This window comes from Callionymus lyra, chromosome 3 (assembly GCF_982586985.1).
Source record: "Callionymus lyra chromosome 3, fCalLyr1.hap1.1, whole genome shotgun sequence".
Taxonomy (NCBI): domain Eukaryota; kingdom Metazoa; phylum Chordata; class Actinopteri; order Syngnathiformes; family Callionymidae; genus Callionymus; species Callionymus lyra.
The window spans coordinates 21,337,470-21,359,616 of record NC_141820.1 but is presented as its reverse complement, the minus strand read 5'-3'; the positions used below and the strand labels follow the sequence as shown (position 1 = coordinate 21,359,616).

Below are 22,147 nucleotides of genomic sequence, written 5' to 3'. Positions count from 1 at the left end.
TTCAATTGATTTTACTAAAGGCCAAAGCAAGAAGAAGATTGGTGTGTTGTTAAAATAGCATTTATTAAAGACTCTCATCTGTATGACATTTAATAATCAGGCCCGCAAACCATTCGTGGCCCTGACTTTGGATGTAGCCTTACCCTTGCCGACTTTGCCAAATGTATGAATAAATACTTAAATACTAGGTCGGCTCAGTGATCAAAGGTCAGGTCATGGAGTGTCTGAGGCTCGTAGTTGACTCGAGTGTAACTATCGGCCGGAGTTTTTACTGGCTTCTTCCAGTATCGCTCCAAACCCAGAGCCAATGACAGTGTCATGGCTGCCACCTGTAACACACAGACGTCAGTTATTTGAACAGTTTCGTAGAATTCTATGTTGCCACTTGAAGTTTTTACGTTTGGATTGCCCTGTAAATCCATGATCCATTTGAAGGATACTTCACCCCCTATAGAAAAGGATATAAGGTATGTGGCCTACTACTTTTCTTCCTCAGTTATCTTGTGCTGTCTGAGAGAGTTCCGGAATGATACTGCCCCGTTGTCCTAGTAAAGGTACTTGAACTTAACTATTACTGAAATTTGAAACACTGATTATATAAATACAAATTAATTTACATAAATTAAACGGTAAATACCAAGATGATTGAAAATAAGCTGCTCGGCAGGGGTCTGCGCCTCTCCTGTGGCTTCTATTTGAAGTTTAATCCTTTCATTTCATATATGAATGCGTTTAAAGTATTTAAATTTACACTGTAAAAGAAAAATATGGCACGTCTGCAGGAGTGTTGACTTACCGCTATTGTGGCAAACGCCGAAATGATTCCGATGCGAAGTTTAATGGGAAAGCTTATGTAACTCTTCAGGATCGGACCGCAGGGCTGTCACAAAAAAAAAAAAACTCTGTTATAACAACATTTAAAGATGGATTTAATATACAGTATACAGTTTACTTTTGTAACACTTCAGTGTTGTTTTTTGTATTTGCCTCCACACTGGCTTCCCACTAAGCTACATATCTCTTGTTATCTTTCAACACTTGTTTCCTAGTCACAGTATACGGAAAGTTGTTTTGTTTTTTACAAAGGTATGACTCATCTGTGGGCACGTTTAAACCTCAAAGTACTGAACACTCTCCGCACCTTCCGAGATGCTGCCTGGCTGCATGCTAATGCCCGCTATTCTTCCGCCTACACACAGCTATGTTCAAAAATAATAGCAGTGTTTTTTAAAAAGTAAATAAAGCCCAAAATCCTTATAATATTTTTTATTTTCTTTCATTAGGAACACTGCACATGGTATTGCACAACAAATCATAAAGAAAAAAGTATCAATATTTATTTACTTTGCAGAATATGAAAGAAAAGGTGATATTTCTGTGTTCAAAAAAATAGCAGTGTCGGCATTTCTCATTACAAAATCGAATATTTACTAAATAAACCCTGAATAACCCCTGTTTTTGATAACTGCTGCACATCTGTGCTGCATGGAGTCAACCAACCTCTGGCACATGTCTTTTTTGCAACAGTGGGACTTTGCGGAGCCTTCTTGCTGGTAGATTAGCCTCACATTAGCGTCTTCTCATTGTCACAGCACTCACAGGTACCTTCAGACCATCTCTGATCTCCCTGGAGTAGACCCTTGGCTTAGTCTTTGCCATTCTGACTATCCTTCGGTCCATTCGAATGGTAGTCTTACGTTTTCTTTCTCGTCTCTCTGGTTTGTCTTTCCATTTGAAAGCGTTGGAGATCATTTTAGCTGAGCAGCCGATAATTTCCTGCAATTTTTTATACGTTTTCCCCTCTCCAATCAACTTTTTAATCAAAGCACGCATTTCTTCTGTACAACGTTTGGCACGACCCATCTTTCAACAGTTTTCACAGAGAATTGAATGCACTACATGTGCTGGCTTCATCTTTAAATAAGGGCCACCTGATTGAAACCTGTTTCTTTCACATAATGAATGATCTCACTGATTGAACTCCACAGTGCTAATTTTTTGAACACGCCCCTTTTACTTAATTAGTCAATTACACAGACCCAGTAGTATTCATATCATTAAAGTTGGGTCTGTTGGTTCCTCTGACTTTACTAGACCTGGTAAATTATTTTCTATTTATTATTATGTTTTATACCAAAAACAGTGATTTATCTGGTTAGTCATGTTGGACTGCTATTATTCTGAACATAGCTGTACATCCACATATGCTGGCAATTTTAAATAATTACAAACCAAAAATAAACGGCACTAGTTTAGTCAAGATCATAACATAATATACTGTATGTATCAAACATTGATGCAGCTTTTTTACGAGGTATAACTAACATTAATTTGGAACATTCTTTTTTTTATTAGACACACAGATACAAATGTTACCTCAGAATGAACCCAAACTTGATTGAGGTGTTTGTCCGAGGGTTCCGCAAACACACAAAGTTGATCAGTGCTGAAGCTGCTAAAAGAAACAAAGTTTGAAGACTTTTAGATCAGCTACATTTATGTGCTTTTAAAGACATCTGATGTATTTATGACCAGGAGATGGCTAACATGCTAACTCAAAGAAGATAAATTGACGAAACGTGTTTGCTTTAATATATTTAAAAAAGAGCAAAGTTAGTTTGTTTTTTAAATGTCTGTCTGGAACTTGGAATAAATTAAATGTTCAGGAATTTTTGATAGTGTTGCGGTGATCAGCTGTTTTTATGATGGTGTCCAGGAACCATCTGGATCCAGAAATCTTTTGTAGGATTATTCACCATCGTGTATGGAAAATTAGGAGTCTTTCAAGAATCAGCTTTAAATGTGAGGCTTAATAATAGCTGTCTTTCATTTTTTCATTATCTAATATTATTTTTTACTTACTTAAGATCCTACCTAGTGTCGGCTAGTTGGGGCAACTGACTTACCTTGGATGCTGACCTGCATTTAGGGGAGTGGGAGATGGAACTTTGCAGATGCACGAGACTGGGAAATGATGGTCCCAGTCCTCAAAACTTTTTAATCCACAGCATGAGTCCTAAAAAAAACAAACAAATGAAGACACCTTAAGTTTTAGTTCTGACAAATGTTGTTGTTGCTAAATAGTATTTCAATTAAGTTCAATGTGTTTCTTTAACAGCTGTCTCTAACTAGGGCAGGTTGAGGTTTCCTGCCAACAAGAAATGGAACATTTGGTCGGTGCAGCAACCAGCACCGCAGCTTGAAAGCATGGTGGGATTGTGGTGTAAATGTTCACTCTTCGCACGTAACTAATGTCTTTGATGTTACAAAACCATCATGTCATGTCAAGCCAAATCATTTGTAAAAGTAAAGTGGCATTTTCACACCGAAGTTTGCAGTTTGTTGAGTTCACTCTGGATGTCAGGTTCTGCTTGGTAAAGTGGGGTTACGTTCAAAAACACCTTGTCAACAGCACCATCTATCTGCAGAGGACAGAAGAGATACATTTAGTAAAATAGCAACAGTTGCTTTGCGGTTGATTCTTGGACCACGGGTTGAGGGATTTGTAACTTAAAAATTCAGTTAAATTAGTCCAAGCTCACTTTTCTGCATGTCTTTTATCAAAAAATTATCTGCATTTTGTGATTAACTGATTTATGTGTTGTGTCACTCCTGTTCCTATCCCAACCAAAATATACAGAACATATATTTGTATTGCAGTATGTATATTTTACCACAATCATAAAGAATCAGACATCAAGTGGAGGGCCATAGAACATCATCTCACAGGCCACAAGAGGCTGCAAGTTTAAGGTTTACAGATACCTCAGCCTGAACCTTTAGAAGCGGAGACGCCTTGATCAGCAGAGCCAGGAACTCCACGAACACCAGAGCCGCGAACTGAGGGAGCACAAGGATCTTGTTGAGCACAGTATTCCGAGGTGTGGAACCAAAGGCTTCACGCACCAACAGTAGCAGAGGTTTGACGTCCAGTGATGCGGCACAGACGCCCACTATCGACACCAGGACTGTGATCGGTCCGAACACTTGCAAGATCAATAATCCATCACTAACGGAAAGATCGTCAAACAGCTGGAAATAAATTACAATGGAAAGAATTTGAGAAATTATTACCGGATAAATATCCATTTATTGAATTCAAAGAAAAGAAATCTAAAACTTGAAAAAAATAAACAAATTGTAAATAAAAAATATATACAAGAATAAATGTTTTTATGACAATTGAAATGCGGGACAAAATATTATTAATATATTAAATGATTTAATTCTATGAATTTATTACATTTTCGAGTCATACAGTTTGCGAAGTGATTAAAGTCATAGATTGGCAATAAACAAAATTCACAATTATGTTAGATTTTCTACTTTTTAGTGACAACTGTTAGATTTTCTTCGTTTATTCACCCTTTCCTTTTTTCATTTATTAACCGAAAAATCTTTCATCATTTGATTTTTAAATAGACATAGATCAGTTTGTCAGCAGAATGCATGTAGTATTTGTGGTCGCACATCATCACCTCAGCCACTGGTATGTTTCCGTCCATGGCAAAGAATCCACAGCCGATCATCACCGTGCCGGACACCTGCGGGACGAATGGAAACTCACATTAGAAGAGTCAACATTCCTCTCTAACTGCTCCACCTCCCGAGAGAGAAGAAGATCAGCTGACTGCTCAGAATCACAGACCTCATCCATCTCCACAGAGATTTAATCCGGAGTTCACAAGACGTTGCAGAAAAGTTTCCCAGCGACAAAGAGGAAACATGAGGATTTAAAAAATGGATTGGAGGATGTAAATAAATTAACAACATAACATATTTATTTGAACAACCTGTCAAGTCATGTAGTATTACCATAGATGAAAAGTTACTCTCAGTTTGTATTGTTGTTTATTTAGTTTCTAGATTTTGTCTTTTAAGTCATTTTAAAGAATATTTTTGGTTCGTGTACAACCACACCTTGAATTATTTAAACATTGTGTTTAAATGTATAATAAAAAAATTGTTCAAGATTTTTTTTTAAGGGATTGGGAAGGAGCAGATATAAGAATGTTTACTATTATTTCTGCTTTATTTCAATATTATTCTTTTTGTTTAAATGTGTGACTGCTTTTTCTCTGACTGATTTTAATCTAAAACTTTTTTATTCAACAGGGTATTTCTTATTTTCATTTTATTGTCCAGTTATTTTTCTCTTTCCTATTAGCATTATGTTGGTATGTTTTAAGTAAATTACAAATGTCAAGCAGTTACAAGTCAAAATTACAGATTTATATTTCATTTTCTAGCATTACACTAAAATAAGCAACCATTATCTTTAAACATAACAACATAAACAGATGCATTCTTTAAATTTACAAAACTGATCCATTTTATTTTTCTTTCAAGTTGAATATTTGTCCATGTACATTTTGTTTTGAATGTTTTGAATTGTATTTATTGTGCAGTATTATTTAATTCATTACCATAGACAAACAGCAGGCTTGAAACTGTATTTAATACATTTTGTATTTAAGCTATTAGCATTAGCTCTAGAATCAAATACAGAGATCTAATCATTAAAACACTAAAACAAATTAAAGATATTTTTAAAAGAATTCATTTTTTCGCACCCTTTTTTATCCGTGTATATTTTCAACATATGTTACAGAGTTTGAACTTTTCCCCAGATATAAATAAAGTGGTAAATTAGCCATTAGCTTACCAACAGTAGCACTGTGACACAAACATCCAGTCCTTGCAAGTAACTCCTGCAGCGAGCCATGACGCCCGTCTGAGTGCCGAGCTAAAATAGAAACATGGTCAACAGCAGAAATGTGTGTGTGTGTCTAAGAGTGTGTGTGTGTGTGTATTTGATAGATGTTGTTTAAAGTGTGCGCGATGAAGAACATGACCAAGTTAGGAAGGTCGCCTGTGCAGGAGAGAGTGCGCTATGATAGGAAAGGGAAATGAGGAGATGAGGGAACAAGGATTTAACAAGAGGAGGAAATGAGAGGACATCAATGTTTTTTGGATGATCCACAACATAGAGAACTGATGAAACACACGGATGATGAGAAGATACGGAGTAAACGGGAAAATATGTAACTAGTACAAAAAAGTCAAAGTGGAAAAAAAAGTGTAAACCAGAAGAAATGAATTGAATCACAGGTAAGAAAAAGATGGAATAAATTTTAGGAAGGAAGAGCATGAAAAGCCTAGAAGAAGGAGCGACTAAAAAAGAATAGTGGAATAATTAAGGAAGGTTGTGTAAGGAAATGACAACTTTACTGTAATCAATCATCTAGATTTAACACACATTTCAAATAGTCACTTGATTAACTCATAATCTTACATATTTAATTCATATTAAATAATCCTATTCTTTCATTGCATTCACTGACTGCTACACAAGGCAGAGGTCACAAAGCCTTGCACACACAGAAAGATTAAACAATCCCAGACTCCCAGCAAATCTGTGGACACCTGTTTGAAAACTCACACTGAAAGAAACAACAGTCCAGCAAGAAGCTGGGAACAAACTCTCTCTAGAAAACAACAAACCTTCGGTAAGTTTCCACTACGATCACGTGCGACGGCCATCTTAGAATCAAGTGTTTACAGTTACTGACCAATCCTACATGTACATTTGACTAGAGGCGTTAACCTGAATATTCTACTATAAAGATCCACCATTTTGTGAGATCTTTGCGTTCTGGCATTCAAAGACGTCTGCGATAGATCTCTCTGCTTGCTAGCGCCCGTGTTCACGTAAGTTTGTCTCTGACTTTTGCATAATTCACTAAACGAGCATTTTTCTTAAACTCATCCATGTGTCTGTCCTTCATTCCACCACCACGTACGAGGCTGGGGAGGGGTCGGTTCATCGGAACACAAAAACCCCTAACAGTACTGTGCGAGTAGTAGCAGAGCCATTGTGCAGCCTAAAGCCAATACGTTTTTAGGTTGAAAAGTTTGCCCCCCTAAAAAAATGTAATGCCCCCCTTAAATGTTTTTCTGCAGCAGGGTCTGATTCTTTGTCCAACACTGTGATCGTGCATCCAAAACATTCTGTCTCTAAACTTCACCACGTGGGCTGTTCCTATAAAATACACTATATATATATATATATATATATATATATATATATATATATTACCAATCTCATCCTTCCTGTTCTTCTTCAACTCCGACCCTTAACCCTGCGTCTTGTCTGTTAGTCAGAATTACTGTCTATGAATTCAATTCAACTAATAACTAATCATTTTCTTAAAATATAGTTCTTTGTTCACTGGGCTGATTCATTAGTGACTATTGTGCCCAGTTTGAGAAAGGAGTTTGTTTCCACTCAAACGCTTATTATAGTTATTCAAGATGTTGTCCTGTTCCAAAAGAGCCAAACATTCCATTAACAACACATTGATGACAAACAGTAAGTCACATTTTTTCTTGTAAAATCATCACCTAGAAACAGCCCTTTGGAAACATGTGTGTAAATGAATATTATTATTTTAGTAAAGTATTGTTTATGATCGTCAACAGAAAACTTTTATAACATTGGATTTGCAAGTCTGTCTCCTTCAAGACAAAACCTAGTGCTTGAGATGATATAAGCTTAGCTTGTAAACTTGCCTTTTGCATTATTATGCAATATTTGATTTGTTGTTGTTCTTGAGTTGTGTACAGAAAGTTATTCTTAAGTTTAAGTTCAATTTAATTTTAATTTTTTAGTGACTATTAAAATTTTCAATATATTATTACTTCTGACTGTTTAGTTACAATACCATCCCAAGTAGAAACAAGTTTCTACTTTTGTTCATCATCTGCAGTACATGGCAGACAAACGATCTCTTTTGATTCGAATAAAATGTTGGCTAGAAGATTTTCGCACAAGTATATCGTGTTAAAAACAGGGATAAAGAGACAAATCGACCATCAGCACCTGAATGCAGCACAATATACCGCTGTCTTATATTTTTCTGAAGGGCTCCATCTGCTGGGAAAAATGTGGAAATTGCATGGAAGTAAAATTGACGTTAAAACGTTTTTACAAAGGTATTTTTCAGGTATTGATTCAGGTTCTTTTGTACATTTATTTTTGTACTTTCATTTCTTTTGATTCTCTTAAAGGTGAGAGTCACAGAAACATGACGTCAGTTCCATCAAAGTCAAGCTGCAGGTTCAAACCTTTTGTGATCGCATCCTTAAAACACACTTAATACAACATCACATAATGACTATTTGTAAATGACCTTTATCTCAGGAATATAATCAGAATACGCTGAAACCCAAACACGTTAAACAGTTGCAGGTGAGCCACACATTCTAATGACGTCAGAGACGATCAGACAACGCGATTATGATGATAAGTTACTGGTTAACAGTTTCTATTCTCGTTAAACTTCATCTGAAGATGTTTTAAATTTTAAATAATCCACTTGTGTGATTCATATCAGACATGTTTAAAATTAACAAATATAAACTGTTAGTTTGAATTCATGTTTTCATTTGTTTTTGTTTTTTCATGATCACAGAAATGGAGAAATTTAAGTCTTGTGCTTCATTTAAACATGATGGACATATTGAAATGGAGGCATGGAAAGGGATGAACCCGTCTGAATTCTTTGTTGATTTTGATGAACAAAGGAAAAGGGCTTGAATTCGTGTCAAGCACAGATTCTTACACATGAATATTTTTGTGCACCATTTGGGTTCGAATGAATGACCATTTTTAGTAGGAAATCAATGCAATTCTTAGTATATACATGTCTGAACTTGTCTGCAGTGGAGGATGAGATTTAACAAAGGCTGACACTGAGCTTAAGACCAGGTCTCATGGACATTTTTGGAAGTTACTCTCAGAGGAAAATATGCTCCTCACTGACTGACTCTAGTTATTTATGTAAGTCAGTATTTATATGAAGATGATTAAATCCACACATCCTTCCATCATGACTGATTATCAGTCCATTCACTTCATTCAGTGCAAGTCATCTGAGTGAACAACACGTCCTCACACCCAAGGCGTCATACGTCCTACGCCGTGCATTTCCCCTGGCGTCACTAGGGTGCCGTTACAGGGGGGACAAAAACATCGGTATTCGCCTACCCGGGTCACCCAGTAATATACAGAGCACCCCCCGACGTCGGATTCAAACGACCCGGGTTACATTTGACGCGTCGCCCACCTCTTCGTTGCCATGGTAACGTGACGTGACGTGTTGCTGTTGTCCTTTTGGCTACCGTAATTCTACAACTATGAAGCGCACTTGAAATGTTTAATGTCAACAGTGCGATTCTAACCCCGATTGTGTTTAACGACCTCAAACCACTTTAAGGAGGTACAGAGTGAATATAAATCGGTAAAAATGCTTAATTTTAATTTTTTGAAGCTTGGATTGTTCACACATCGCGGAAGTCAACAGGCTCTCGCAGATTAATACATGCTTAAAAGGTCCTGTAAAAGTGACTATATTGTATATTTGTAGGTGTTTCAACTCCATAATGTTGACATTGTTTTATGAATGAGTAAAATAAAGTCTGTGCTATTTCGCATGATCCTCTTTATAATCCGGTGCGCTTTTCTATGAAAATAGAGTCTTTCATTGAGATTGCGTCTAGGACATATGTTTTCTTTTTATTTAGCTGCGATCATGAGCGTCTACATGACGTTTGTCAACATTAATCGCGATCCTGCAGAGGTGACGTCACACACGCTAATGAACTGATCCTGCAGCGGTGACGTCATACCACAGGAATAAAATGAGATATTGTGCTTGTTTGTTTAAAAGCGCCATGAATACAATTGTAGATATGCTTGTATAAAGACCAAGTTAAGTTTAGTTTAAATTTAGTGTCAGCTAAAAAGTTTTCAAATTGCCGCACACGCCCCTTCCTCCAAACCTCCGGATGTGACGTCACACTTGTTGACAAAGATCGATAGCATTTTGCCTCACGTTTGTGCAGTAACTTGACGGAACCAGGTGCGCGTCACTCGTCTATTGAGGTAAGATATCATTATTGCTTTAAGACTCAGAAATAAGGTTTCATTGCGTGTAATGTAACTTTCTGTGGTGCGTTAACACGAGAGCTAGACCTGGATGCTCACCGGTTGATGTGGTGGGGACTTTTTCCTGAAGTCAATCACCATCTCCCTTGTCTTACCGGTGTTTAAGCAAAGGTAGTTGCTCTCACACCAGTCAAGAAAGTCCTTGATGACTGACCTGTACTCCAGCTCGCCCCCCCCCCAGACACGCAGCCCACAATGGCCGAGTCGTCGGAAAACTTCTGGAGGTGACAGCTGCTGGAGTCATAGGTAAAGTCCGCCGTGTAGAGGGAAAAAAGGAAAGGTGACAGCACTGTCCCTTGAGGCACCCCGGTGCTGCAGATGCTGCAGTCCTGCAGCCTCACATACTGCGGCCTGTTGGTGAGGTAGTCCATCGTCCATGCTGCCAGCTGTGTCCCAACTCCTGCGTCCTCCATCTTCTTCCTTAGCAGCGCCGGCTGGATGGTGTTGAAAGCACTTGAGAAGTCAAAAAACATGACTCTCACAGTGCTACCGGCGGCTTCCAGATGAGTCAGTGCCCGGTGCTGCAGGTAGATGACGGCGTCGTCCACCCCCATCTTTGGCCTGTAGGCGAACTGCAGCGGATCCAACGCAGAGCTCACCGTCGTGCGTAGCTCGCGGAGTACCAGCCTCTCCAAGGTCTTCATCAGATGGGAGGTCAGGGCGACTGGTCTGAAGTGGCTCGGCTCCTTCGCGTGCACCGCCTTGGGAACCGGAACCACACAGGAGGTCTTCCACTGGACCGGGACCTTCTCCAGTTTGAGGCTCAGGTTGAAGATGTGTGTGACCAACTCACAAAGTTGATTAGCACAGTCCCTGAGCAGTCTGGGGCTGAGTCCATCTGGTCCAGCAGCTTTCCTGATCTTCAGTCGCCTTAATTCTCTCCTCACCTGTTCAGATGTAACAGAGAGAGGTGGCTGTGGGGGGTTGGGCAGCTGAGGCAGTAGGGCTTGTTGGGGGGGAGAAACATGTCTTGGAGGTGAGAACAGTTGGGGGGAGGGGGCTGAGGCAGAGGAAAAACAGCTTTGTGAAGAGTGAGGGGCAGAGGTGGAGGGGGGAGGGGGGCCCTGATCAAACCGGTTGAAATACTGGTTAAGTTCAGTGGCCCATCTTTGGTCTCCCCCTGCTGTGGCTCTGGCTCCACTCTGGCCATGACCTGAGATGTTCTTCAAGCCTTTCCACACATCCCTTGTGTTGCCCTGCGCCAGTTGCTCCTCCAGTTTCCTCTTGTATTCGTCCTTGGCCATCCTGATCGCCTTCTTGAGTTCACGCTGGACCTCCTTAAGCTCCTCTCTGCTCCCTGAAGCAAACACCCTCTTCTTCTTGTTCAGCAGAACTTGAAGTTGCGGGGTCACCCATGGCTTGGTGTTGGCAAAGCACCGCACCTTGCGGGTCGGCGTGACGTTGCCCTCACAGAACTTTATGTAATCCGTGGAATGGTCATTGAAGGTGTCGATGTCATCACCATGAGAGAACAGCTCCAGTCTGTAGACTCAAAGCAGTCTCTCAGCCTCTCCTTGGCTTCATCATTCCACATCTTAACAGTTCTTTTCTGTGCAGGCTGTCTCCTCACCATGGGAGTGTATTCAGGTCGCAGACGTATCAGGTTGTGATCAGAGCGGCCGAGGGGGGGTAGGGGGATGGAGGTGAAGGCACCTTTTACATTTGCATATAAAAGGTCCACAGTCTTGTCCTCCCGGGTGTGGCACTTCACGTATTGTGTGAAGGTGGGAAGAATGGAGGAAAGTGAGGCATGGTTGAAATCTCCGTTAATGAGCAGGAGAGAGTTCGGGTGTTTGAGCTGCAGGTCCGACACTGAGGCGCTCAGCCTCTCGCTCGCTGCGGCTGCGTCCGCAGAGGGAGGAATGTAAACAGTGAACACAATCACAAGTGAGAACTCTCTCGGGATGTAATACGGGCGGATGCCCACCGCAACAAACTCTATGTCCTTAGTGCACACTTGTTATTTAATGGAGACATGCGCGGGATCGCTCCATCTCTCATTAATAAACACCGCCACTCCTCCTCCTCTCCTCTTTCCGTCCATGTCCCGGTCCGCACGCACCATCTTGAACCCCTCCAGTGAAACAACAGAGTCCGGGGTCTTCTCCATCAGCCAGGTCTCCGTGAAACATAGAAGGCTGCTCTCACGGAAGTCTCTCTGATGCCGGGTCAGCGCAGCGAGCTCGTCCGTTTTATTCACGATCGAACGTACATTTCCCATTATGATCGATGGAATAAAGGGACGGAACCTACGCTTCTCTTGTTTCATCCGACCTGCTCTGCATCCGCGTCTTTTCCTCTTAATTTCCACGGGAATCGTCCATTCCGCGCTGAGAGAGAGAGCGGTATTGCGCAACCCCAACAGCTGATCCCTTGTGTAAACAATAGACCCGCTGAGCGTGTCTGCCGAAGGAGTTCCAAAAAGTGACGAAAGTAGTAGAAAACCGAAGGCAAAAGTTGTAAAAGTGGTCTCGTTTTGTGCACAAAAGTTTTGGCCCCAGTTCATTCCCAGCGGCCCCTGGGGGTCTAAAAATGAGCATGATAGTTCACACTAGCCTCAATATCAAGCCTCTGTTAATTAATGTACATGTTATTGATTACTATAATGTATGATTATGTTTGTACTTATGCAATACATATTATTGATTACATGTGATTATAGATGTAATTATTCAACTAACTTTTAACTTTTGACACTGGATAAGCTATTAACTCCAATATGAATATTGTTCATGAGCATTACAGGTTTCATATCAAACAAATGTTCACAGATCGTCACAAATGTCACGAGTAACCATCAGAGTGAATCTGCACGACGTTGATGGTCTCGTCCTCAGCGTAGACTTGTGTGTAGTAGTTTCTGGTCCGAGTCATGGTTCAAGTGACGTCATGCTGACTTGCTGCTGCTCCTCAAAGGCTCTGAAGATCCTTCAAAGCCTCACCAGTCAAGCCCATGGTGCATCTTAAAAGAATAAGACAATAAGAATGATCAGCTGTACTTCTGTTCTTCACTTGCTAAATAAACTCTTACCTTGCTGTGACGCTGCCATGCGAGACAACTCTTTCAGGGAATCACAACGACTTGACAGAGACCAGAGGTGGTTCATCTCTTTCTCAAGAATCTTTCACTTCCTGCCGTCTCCTTACTGCCATAACAACGTCGAATCCTCTTGGTCTGAAAGTCAACAGAACCTGGAAAATATTGTATTAATGAAGTGGTATGATTCCGATCATTTGAAGTGTAAAATCTATTGAAAAAGACTCTTCAGTCTAGTGTACCTTCCACCTTGACGGGCACGACCAAGTGTTTCCAACAACAGAAGCCAGAAAACCTTGACCATAAGCGTCAGCATGTCAGTGCTTCCTGCCACAGAAATGTATTGATCATTATTACCAAACATGACTATTTTAATGACCAAAGTGTGTATGATGTAACATCTCACCTGCTTTTGACATGTTGACCCCTTCCACCTCCGATGGTTAGTCCAGCACCTGATATGCAGCACTCCATCTCACCTAGAAAAGAACATAGAATTGCATTTTAGATTATTTCCATGATGGGATGTGCTGTAGGTTTACAAGTTTGTGTTCACTATGTTACAAATATTACTCACTTACTTCACATTTGAAATCATTTGTCAGGAACCACAGAGAGAAAGGTTTCATGTCTAGCAGGTCTGGAGTTCTGGGCAGTTCTTGCAGGTCACTTCCATGCAAAAACAAAACAAAAACATAATAGTGGTCCCTTTTAATATATAATAAATCAATAAATACAAGCAAGTATACTTGATCATTCAGAGATAAGCTCTGAGATGTTTCCTTCATCCATTGTTTGATGGTGTTTCCATCTGGTTTACCTCTTAATGCTGGAATTTAAAATACTTTTCATTATTATTTTATATATATTCTTTCATTTAAAGAAAACAACAAAAGATCAAATCCCTCATCCAAAAGGGTTAAAATAAACGTATACTTATATACATAAATACGATAAATATGTCATCTGTATTAATATGCGGAAGTGATTAGTGATTAGTTTTAGCGAACTAGCTCTCGTGTTAAGGCACCACAGAAAGCTACATTACACGCAATGAAACCTTATTTCTGAGTCTTAAAGCAATAATTATATCTTACCTCAATAGACGAGTGACGCGCACCTGGTTCCGTCAAGTTACTGCACAAACGTGAGGCAAAATGCTATCGATCTTTGTCAACAAGTGTGACATCACATCCGGAGGTTTGGAGGAAGTGGCGTGTGCGGCAATTTGAAAACTTTTTAGCTGACGCTAAACTTAAACTAAACTTAACTCGGTCTTTATACAAGCATATCTACAATTGTATTCATGGCGCTTTTAAACAAACAAGCACAATATCTCATTTTATTCCTGTGGTGTGACGTCACCTCTGCAGGATCAGTTCATTAGCGTGTGTGACGTCACCTCTGCAGGATCGAGATTACTGTTGACAAACGTCACGTAGACGCTCATAATCGCAGCTAAATAAAAAGAAAACATGTCCATCAACGCAATCTCAATGAAAGATTCTATTTTCATAGAAAAGCGCACCGGATTATAAAGAGGATCAAGCGAAATAGCACAGACTTTATTTTACTCATTCACAAAACAATGTCAACATTATGGAGTTGAAACACCTACAAATATACAATGTAGTCACTTTTACAGGACCTTTTAAGCATGTATTAATCCGCGAGAGCCTCTTGACTTCCGCGATTCGTGAACAATCCAAGCTTCAAAAAATTAAAATTAAGCATTTTTACCGATTTATATTCACTCTGTACCTCCTTAAAGTGGTTCGAGGTCGTTAAGCACAATCGGGGTTAGAGTCGCACTGTTGACATTAAACATTTCAAGTGCGCTTCATAGTAGAATTACGGTAGCCAAAGGACAACAGCAACACGTCACGTCACGTTACCTTGGCAACGAAGAGGTGGGCGACGCGTCAAATGTAACCCGGGTCGTTTGAATCCGACGTCGGGGGGTGCTCTGTATATTACTGGGTGACCTGGGTAGGCGAATACCGACGTTTTTGTCCCCCCTGTAACGGCACCCTAGTGACGCCAGGGGAAATTGCACGGCGTTGGACGTATGACGCCTTGGGTGTGAGGACGTGTTGGAGTGAACATGTAATTACTTACGTTGAGCAAATTTGATGAAGGTAGATCTTTTGAACTTGATCATTAGAAAAGTAGTTCGCAAACCGAAAAAGTGTGAGCACCACTGGTCTAGATGTATACTTTTTTTCTCTTTAGCAAACATTCAGTGGAAATGAGTTTATGGGGAAAGACAGCTGTAAAAACTGCAATGGAATTAAATTGATGTTGTAAATTCTGCAAGAAAAAGAAAAAAAATTGTCATTCATAATTTTGTGAAAAGGCAGGAAGCAGAGCTGGAGGTAGCAGAGATGAAGATGCTGAGGTTCACTTTGAGAGTGATGGATCAGGAATGAGTCAATCAGAGGAACATGTTGGATGTTTTGGAGATAAGGTCAGAGAGAATGAGATGTTTTGGTCATGTACAGAGGAGGGATAGTGAGTAGTAGCAGGTAGAAGAGATGCTGGGGTTGGAACTGCCAAGCAGGAGGTCTAGAGGAAGACCAAAGAGAAGGTTTATGGATGTAGTGAAAGAGGACATGAAGTTGGTTGTGGCGACCCCTGCTGGAAGTAGCCTAAAGGAAAATATTGTGTGGATACACAGAATAACAAAATATTTTAATTTCTTAAATTATTTAACTAATTTACATAGACTATTTTAAATGATAACAAGAAAACAGGAAGCAGTGAAAGAAGAAGAAGAAGTAATGAAACGTAACGTGTTCCTCAGTTTAACATTAGTCTGTCGGTTACATTCAATACACGAGTTTGTTTGTTTGTTCCATTTATGCACTTTGTGTCAAACATTCAAGAAATGTTTGAATTATTTAGACAACACGGGTTGAAGTTGTGCAAGAGTCATAAGAAACAAACGTCAAACAGATTTATGCCAAAGCAAGTTTATGGTCTAGAAAGGCGCTATATAAATAGAGATTATTATTATTATTATTATTATTATCACTACTACAGTTTACACACGTTTTATTCACCAGAACTTTCCCTGATCCACTGTTAAGGTTCTTTATAGATAGGAATGCAAAATATTGAAAAAATAATGATATAAAATGAATGATAAAGAGCTACTAACTTTTGAAAAGGTTCTAAAATGCAAGGCAAGGACAGCAGTTTAGTAAATCACTATTTGTCGTCCGGAATGGCCGAAACAAAAAGGTGATTCGTACGCGGACCACACGCGGACCACCCGGGAAGCTCCGAGGCCCTTCATTTCGACAGAGACATTGACGTCTGCACGTCTGACCTGCTTTATCATGAGGAGGAACAGGAGAAATTCCAACAGCTGTAAGATCATATAGAGGGAAAAAAGAGTTCAAAATCCTACTTAAAGATCATATGATAAATAAATTCTTGAAAATACAAGAAGAAATAAACATATTTTTAAGGCATAGAAAACTCATGGATTATTAGGCCGAACACTAAGTATAAATCATTGATACCATTCTATTATATTGATAAATAAAGTCGGATCTCTACTTACGTAGAATGCGGCAAAACCGAGGAGAAATCCCAGAACAATCTGGAACCAGGGGTTAATATAGTCTAAGATCAACCTGCCACAAGTCTAGAATAAAGTAGTGATTTGGTTAAAGTAGTGGTTGTTGAGTCGATGTTGTCAGTGGAATCATTACCTCTCCGTAGATTTGCACTGGACCGCTGCTTCCCTGAAACACAGAAGCAATGTGGTGCAGATATTGAGCGACCTTGACGTCTCAACAAACAACATTTCTTCATTAGTATTGTGGCATTGAATTTTTCCTTTGATTCATTCAGTCGTTCTCAGCAGTCTTGATGTAAAACGTATTTGTAACCTGAGTTGCTCTTGTGTCCCTCCATCTTTTTGCCCACGAAACAACAAGTACCAAACTTAAAGGGCAACTAATGTGTTGATTTAAGTGTGTCTTAAATAGATCTTGGACTCTATTGTACTCATCAGTATGTTTGTTTGTACAAAATCTCTTTTTATTGATATATTTACACAAATGTGTTAAAGCCACTGAAAACGTTGTTCTGGAGATTAAATCTTGTTTACTCAAACCACACCCACTCTGCCGTGATTGGTCAAGCATTGATGTTCGTCACCGCGCGTCATCAACCCTGAAGTCACCACCTTCAAGGGACTTGTTGTATAAACAAAGCGGGGCGTGATTACAGCTGGCTGGAGGAGGAGTGAAGCCATTGTTAGGTCATAATCGACTCTGCTCTTGTAACCTTTTGTTCGCTGAGATTTCAGACGGGGGAGAACTTTATAAAGTAATAAGTTCAAAAGATGGTCATGATGAGAGACTTAGTGCATCTTGGAGAGGAAGATACTTTAATTACTTGATATGAAAGACATATTAGCTTCCAATACGAACCTGTGGTCGATAAATGCAACCATCTCCAGAGCAGGAGCAGCTGTCAGGGATGTTGTCGCCCCAGTCTCTGGCACTCGCCAGTCCACAGCACCTCCCCTGCAACAGAAGATGTGAACAATCACATGTTCATGTTCACACGTTCACCCCAAAAACCCTCAAAGGTCCACTCCACGTAGCAGTGTTTTATTTTTGTTCAGAACATGGTGACCTTACATACATTCACAAGGTTTAAAGAAGATGTTATGCAGATAATAACCATACATTTACTTGGGGTGGACTTAATATATTATAAAAACAGGAAAATGTTTTATAATCCATGCTAATGTCATGGCTAAAGTAAAGGGTGTTTTTCTGAGCTTTAGGCATCTGTCAACATTGATTAACTCTTGTGTTATTTGTAATAACATGGTAATTACTAGACAGTGCGTCCACTTTACTCAAAGCTCAAAACATCCACCACAAAAAAAACAACATTAAAAAGCTTTTAATGACTTACAATCGATGATCATAAACAGTAATAAAAATTACTGTATTGAAGGTGTGAATCATTCATTTATTTTCCAACTCCTTTTCAACTCAATTCTCATACCGTCCCTGAACTATTAATAGCCTTTTCAGTCAGTGTCACTCGTTGATCCAGCAGAGGAGAAACAGTGTAAGTATACGAAGATATAAAAAGAGTATTTTACCTCACTCTGTACAATGTCAAGCATGTCCCGCCACTCAGATAACTTTAACATTAGTTCCCTCACAGAGTCAGGGTCATCAAAGAGCTGTTGAATCTGTAAGGACAGAATAGGGAACAAAAACATATTTATAGATATTACAATTTAGGTTGTAAAACTGTTGTACATGATATTTACGTAGTCTCCGAAAAAGAAAAAAAAGATTTATATCATGGATGTTTTAAAAAATAAGGACGTAAATATAAATACCTTGATACCTTCTGCATGAACCATGAATCCAAGGACAAGACATCCCACCAGTGCCAGAGCTTTGAGTCCTGCAGACTAAATATTCACACATTTATTAGATAATAGGATGATGAAATACTGTGTTAGGAGTCACTGGTGTACATACTATTTTAAGGAGGAGTACTTTCTCATTGCATACTGCATGGATTCCAAGCATGGAGACAACAACGGCACTGGCATACAGCCAACACCACAACGCAACACTCGGCTACAGCAAGACAAGATCAGAAAAAAATCTTACACTGTTTCAAAGTTCTACTTCATGCATGCTTTGGCCCTCCAGCAGAGCCCCGCTGATGGTTTATCCCCTGGAGCCCGGCCACTGCGAGACAAAAATGCACTCGCACCCTAGCAGTTGGGAGGACTATTCTTGTTTCTACTCTTTGAAACCGTAGTGTTGTGCTGGGGCGGCGACATGTCCTGAGCTTTAATTGCACCAAGTTTGTCTGACTTTGTGATCCCAACATAATTGTGACATTTGTGTTGGAAAAAGTTGTGTTGTGTCCTCATGGAGGTGATCATCTATCAGGTGGCCAGCACCCACAGAAGATCCTACCTCCTGTATTGTCTGACTGAGCTCCAGCCACAACATCAAGGCATGCAGCTTCTTCGTGTTGGCCGAGTTCGGAGAGGAGTGCAAGACTCTAAGGCATTCTCCCTAATCCTGGTTACGTAGATGGTAATGATGTCAGGCAAACAGCTACTTTCTTCACAGAGAAGTCATTTTGGTTTTATGAATGCATGCAAGGCACTCCAAGCCAAATCCCACAGTTCACCCACTTTTGACTGAGGTTTTTTTGGAGGGCTTCCTCGCAGTTAAGGGTTCCTGCCCCCTGCTGGGTGGCAAGTGCATTGTTCTTTCTCGGCCCTATTGGAAAAAACATCGGGAAGCTCTGTGGGGTTATGTTAGGTTTATAAAACATCCTTAAATATTTGTATTGTGTTTGGTTTCTAACAATTGGTTTTAAGGTGCAATATTTAATAACTGCAATAAATTAATCTTTGTGTCTCACCATGGCTTTAAAAATGTTTTGCAAGTGATTTATACAACAATTTAGAAGAACAGATTTGATACCTTAACTTTTCAATTTCAATTTGTCCTCAACTTCCTCATGCTTTAAAAAAAAAAACAAGGTGAGAGGTTTCACTGAGCTTGCTCATGACCTCAAAACAGCAACTTCCTCATCATTTATTTGACTTTTAGCCTGGCATTTTGATTTGTTGGTTTTCTGCAAAGACTTCAGGTGTTGAGAAAGTAGACATCTTGATTTTAGAAACACTAAATAGCTAAACTAAATGCCACATATCTAAACCTCTTGTAACCTTTACAGTGGAAACTTTTTTTCAAGAGCAACAAGAATACTTACATCTATTTCACCGTGTGTTTTCACCAATCCTGCAATCATGAGCCATCCAATGATCTGAGGGGAGAGAGGGATGCTTGAAGAAAAGTTTACCAATTAAATGTAGCTTTGATACACTTGATGATGGTTAAAGTCCAGAATTTACAACAGACAAGCAGTATATACGTTTAATATCAGAATATATCAATTGTAACTTGAACTGTGATAAGTCTCACTTTAATATATTTTTCCACTTACTCCAAACACAGCATTGAAGATGATTAAGATGATTTTGAGGCACAGATTGACTTTTCCCATCTTCAGGTTCAGTTGTTCGATGCGTTTCTCAAAAGACTCGCCAGAGGTTCAACGTCAAACTGTCGAATGGAATTATGAACAAAGTTTTTTTTATAATATTTTTGATTCATTCATGTTTAGATTTTAAATTAAAGCGCATCCTATAGTTAAAAATGACTCAGTAGTTAAGAAGGCAAACTCACCCGGTCTTCTGTTGCAGCAGAGAGAGAGAGAGAGAGAGGGTGACGCTCAATCTAGCAGTTATTATAAATACAAGGGGGTGGTCCCTACCGTCCCCTTTTATCTTAACCTATACTGACATGAACCAACATATCCATAAACAATTGCAATACTTAGACAAATTAAAGTTTTCTTTGAATTCAATTTTAAACTCAGTCCCTGGACAAAATCTGGTCAGCCATCTAACTTGATGTGGCATATACAGTGGGGCAAAAAAGTATTTTGTCAGCCACCAATTGTGCAAGTACTCCCACTTAAAATAATGACAGAGGTCTGTAATTTTCATCATAGGTACACTTCAAATGTGAGAGACAGAATGTGAAAAAAAAAAATCCAGAAATTCACATTGTAGGATTTTTAAAGAATTTATTTGTAAATTATGGTGGAAAATAAGTATTTGGTCAATAATAAAAATTCAACTCAATATTTGTAATATAACCTTTGTTGGTAATAACAGAGGTCAAACGATTACTATAGGTCTTTACCAGGTTTGCACACACAGTAGCTGGTATTTTGGCCCATTCCTCCATGCAGATCTTCTCGAGAGCAGTGATGTTTTGGGGCTGTCGCCGAGCAACACGGACTTTCAACTCCCTCCACAGATTTTCTATGGGGTTGAGGTCTGGAGACTGGCTAGGCCACTCCAGGACTTTCAAATGCTTCTTACGGAGCCACTCCTTCGTTGCCCGGGCAGTGTGTTTGGGATCATTGTCATGCTGGAAGACCCAGCCACGTTTCATCTTCAAAGCTCTCACTGATGGAAGGAGGTTTTGGCTCAAAATCTCACGATACATGGCCCCATTCATTCTTTCCTTAACACGGATCAGTCGTCCTGTCCCCTTAGCAGAAAAACAGCCCCAAAGCATGATGTTTCCACCCCCATGCTTCACAGTAGGTATGGTGTTCTTGGGATGCAACTCAGTATTCTTCATCCTCCAAACACGACGAGTTGAGTTTATACCAAAAAGTTCTACTTTGGTTTCATCTGACCACATGACATTCTCCCAATCCTCTGCTGTATCATCCATGTGCCCTCTGGCAAACTTCAAACGGCCTGGACATGCACTGCCTTAAGCAGGGGGACACGTCTGGCACTGCAGGATTTGATTCCCTGTCGTTGTAGTGTGTTACTGATGGTAACCTTTGTTTCTTTGGTCCCAGCTCTCTGCAGGTCATTCACCAGGTCCCCCCGTGTGGTTCTGGGATTTTTGCCCACCGTTCTCATGATCATTTTGACCCCACAGGATGAGATCTTGCGTGGAGCCCCAGATCGAGGGAGATTATCAGTGGTCTTGTATGTCTTCCATTTTCTGATAATTGCTCCCACAGTTGATTTTTTCACACAAAGCTGCTTGCCTATTGTAGATTCACTCTTCCCAGTCTTTTCCTGGTGTCCTTCGACAGCTCTTTGGTCTTGGCCATAGTGGAGTTTGGAGTCTGACTGTTTGAGGCTGTGGACAGGTGTCTTTTATACAGATAACAACTTCAAACAGGTGCCATTAATACAGGTAAGGATTGGAGGACAGAAGAGCTTCTTAAAGAAGAAGTAACAGGTCTGTGAGAGCCAGAGATCTTCCTTGTTTGAAGTGACCAAATACTTATTTTCCACCATAATTTACAAATAAATTCTTTAAAAATCCTACAATGTGGATTCCTGGATTTTTTTCACATTCTGTCTCTCACAGTTGAAGTGTACCTATCATGAAAATTACAGACCTCTGTCATCATTTTAAGTGGGAGAACTTGCACAATCGGTGGCTGACTAAATACTTTTTTGCCCCACTGTATAAGGGTTAAGAAGT

At 39.8% G+C, this 22,147-nt stretch overlaps 1 protein-coding gene across 3 annotated transcripts; it reads right to left on the bottom strand.

Moving 5' to 3' along the window:
- Positions 1-44: 44 nt before the first annotated feature.
- On the bottom strand, positions 45-22,055 carry LOC148083820 (uncharacterized). Of its 3 annotated transcripts, XM_087786990.1 has the most exons (18): positions 20,309-22,055; positions 20,067-20,185; positions 19,833-19,886; positions 18,572-18,673; positions 18,427-18,501; positions 18,181-18,273; positions 17,492-17,587; positions 16,766-16,798; positions 16,615-16,698; positions 5,666-5,746; positions 4,479-4,544; positions 3,907-4,032; positions 3,766-3,840; positions 3,327-3,422; positions 2,907-3,016; positions 2,377-2,455; positions 797-880; positions 45-329 (listed from the first exon to the last, which is right to left on the bottom strand). In XM_087786990.1, exons 2-18 carry the CDS (start codon positions 20,124-20,126, stop codon positions 195-197), a joined length of 1,449 nt encoding a protein of 482 aa, XP_087643116.1. In that variant the 5' UTR covers positions 20,127-20,185; positions 20,309-22,055; the 3' UTR covers positions 45-194. The 3 variants fall into 3 exon arrangements, with proteins under 3 accessions (XP_087643116.1, XP_087643117.1, XP_087643118.1); XM_087786991.1 differs by having other exon boundaries at positions 2,377-2,452; positions 20,067-22,055; XM_087786992.1 differs by lacking the exon at positions 18,572-18,673 and having other exon boundaries at positions 20,067-22,055.
- Between the last annotated feature and the right edge of the window lie 92 nt (positions 22,056-22,147).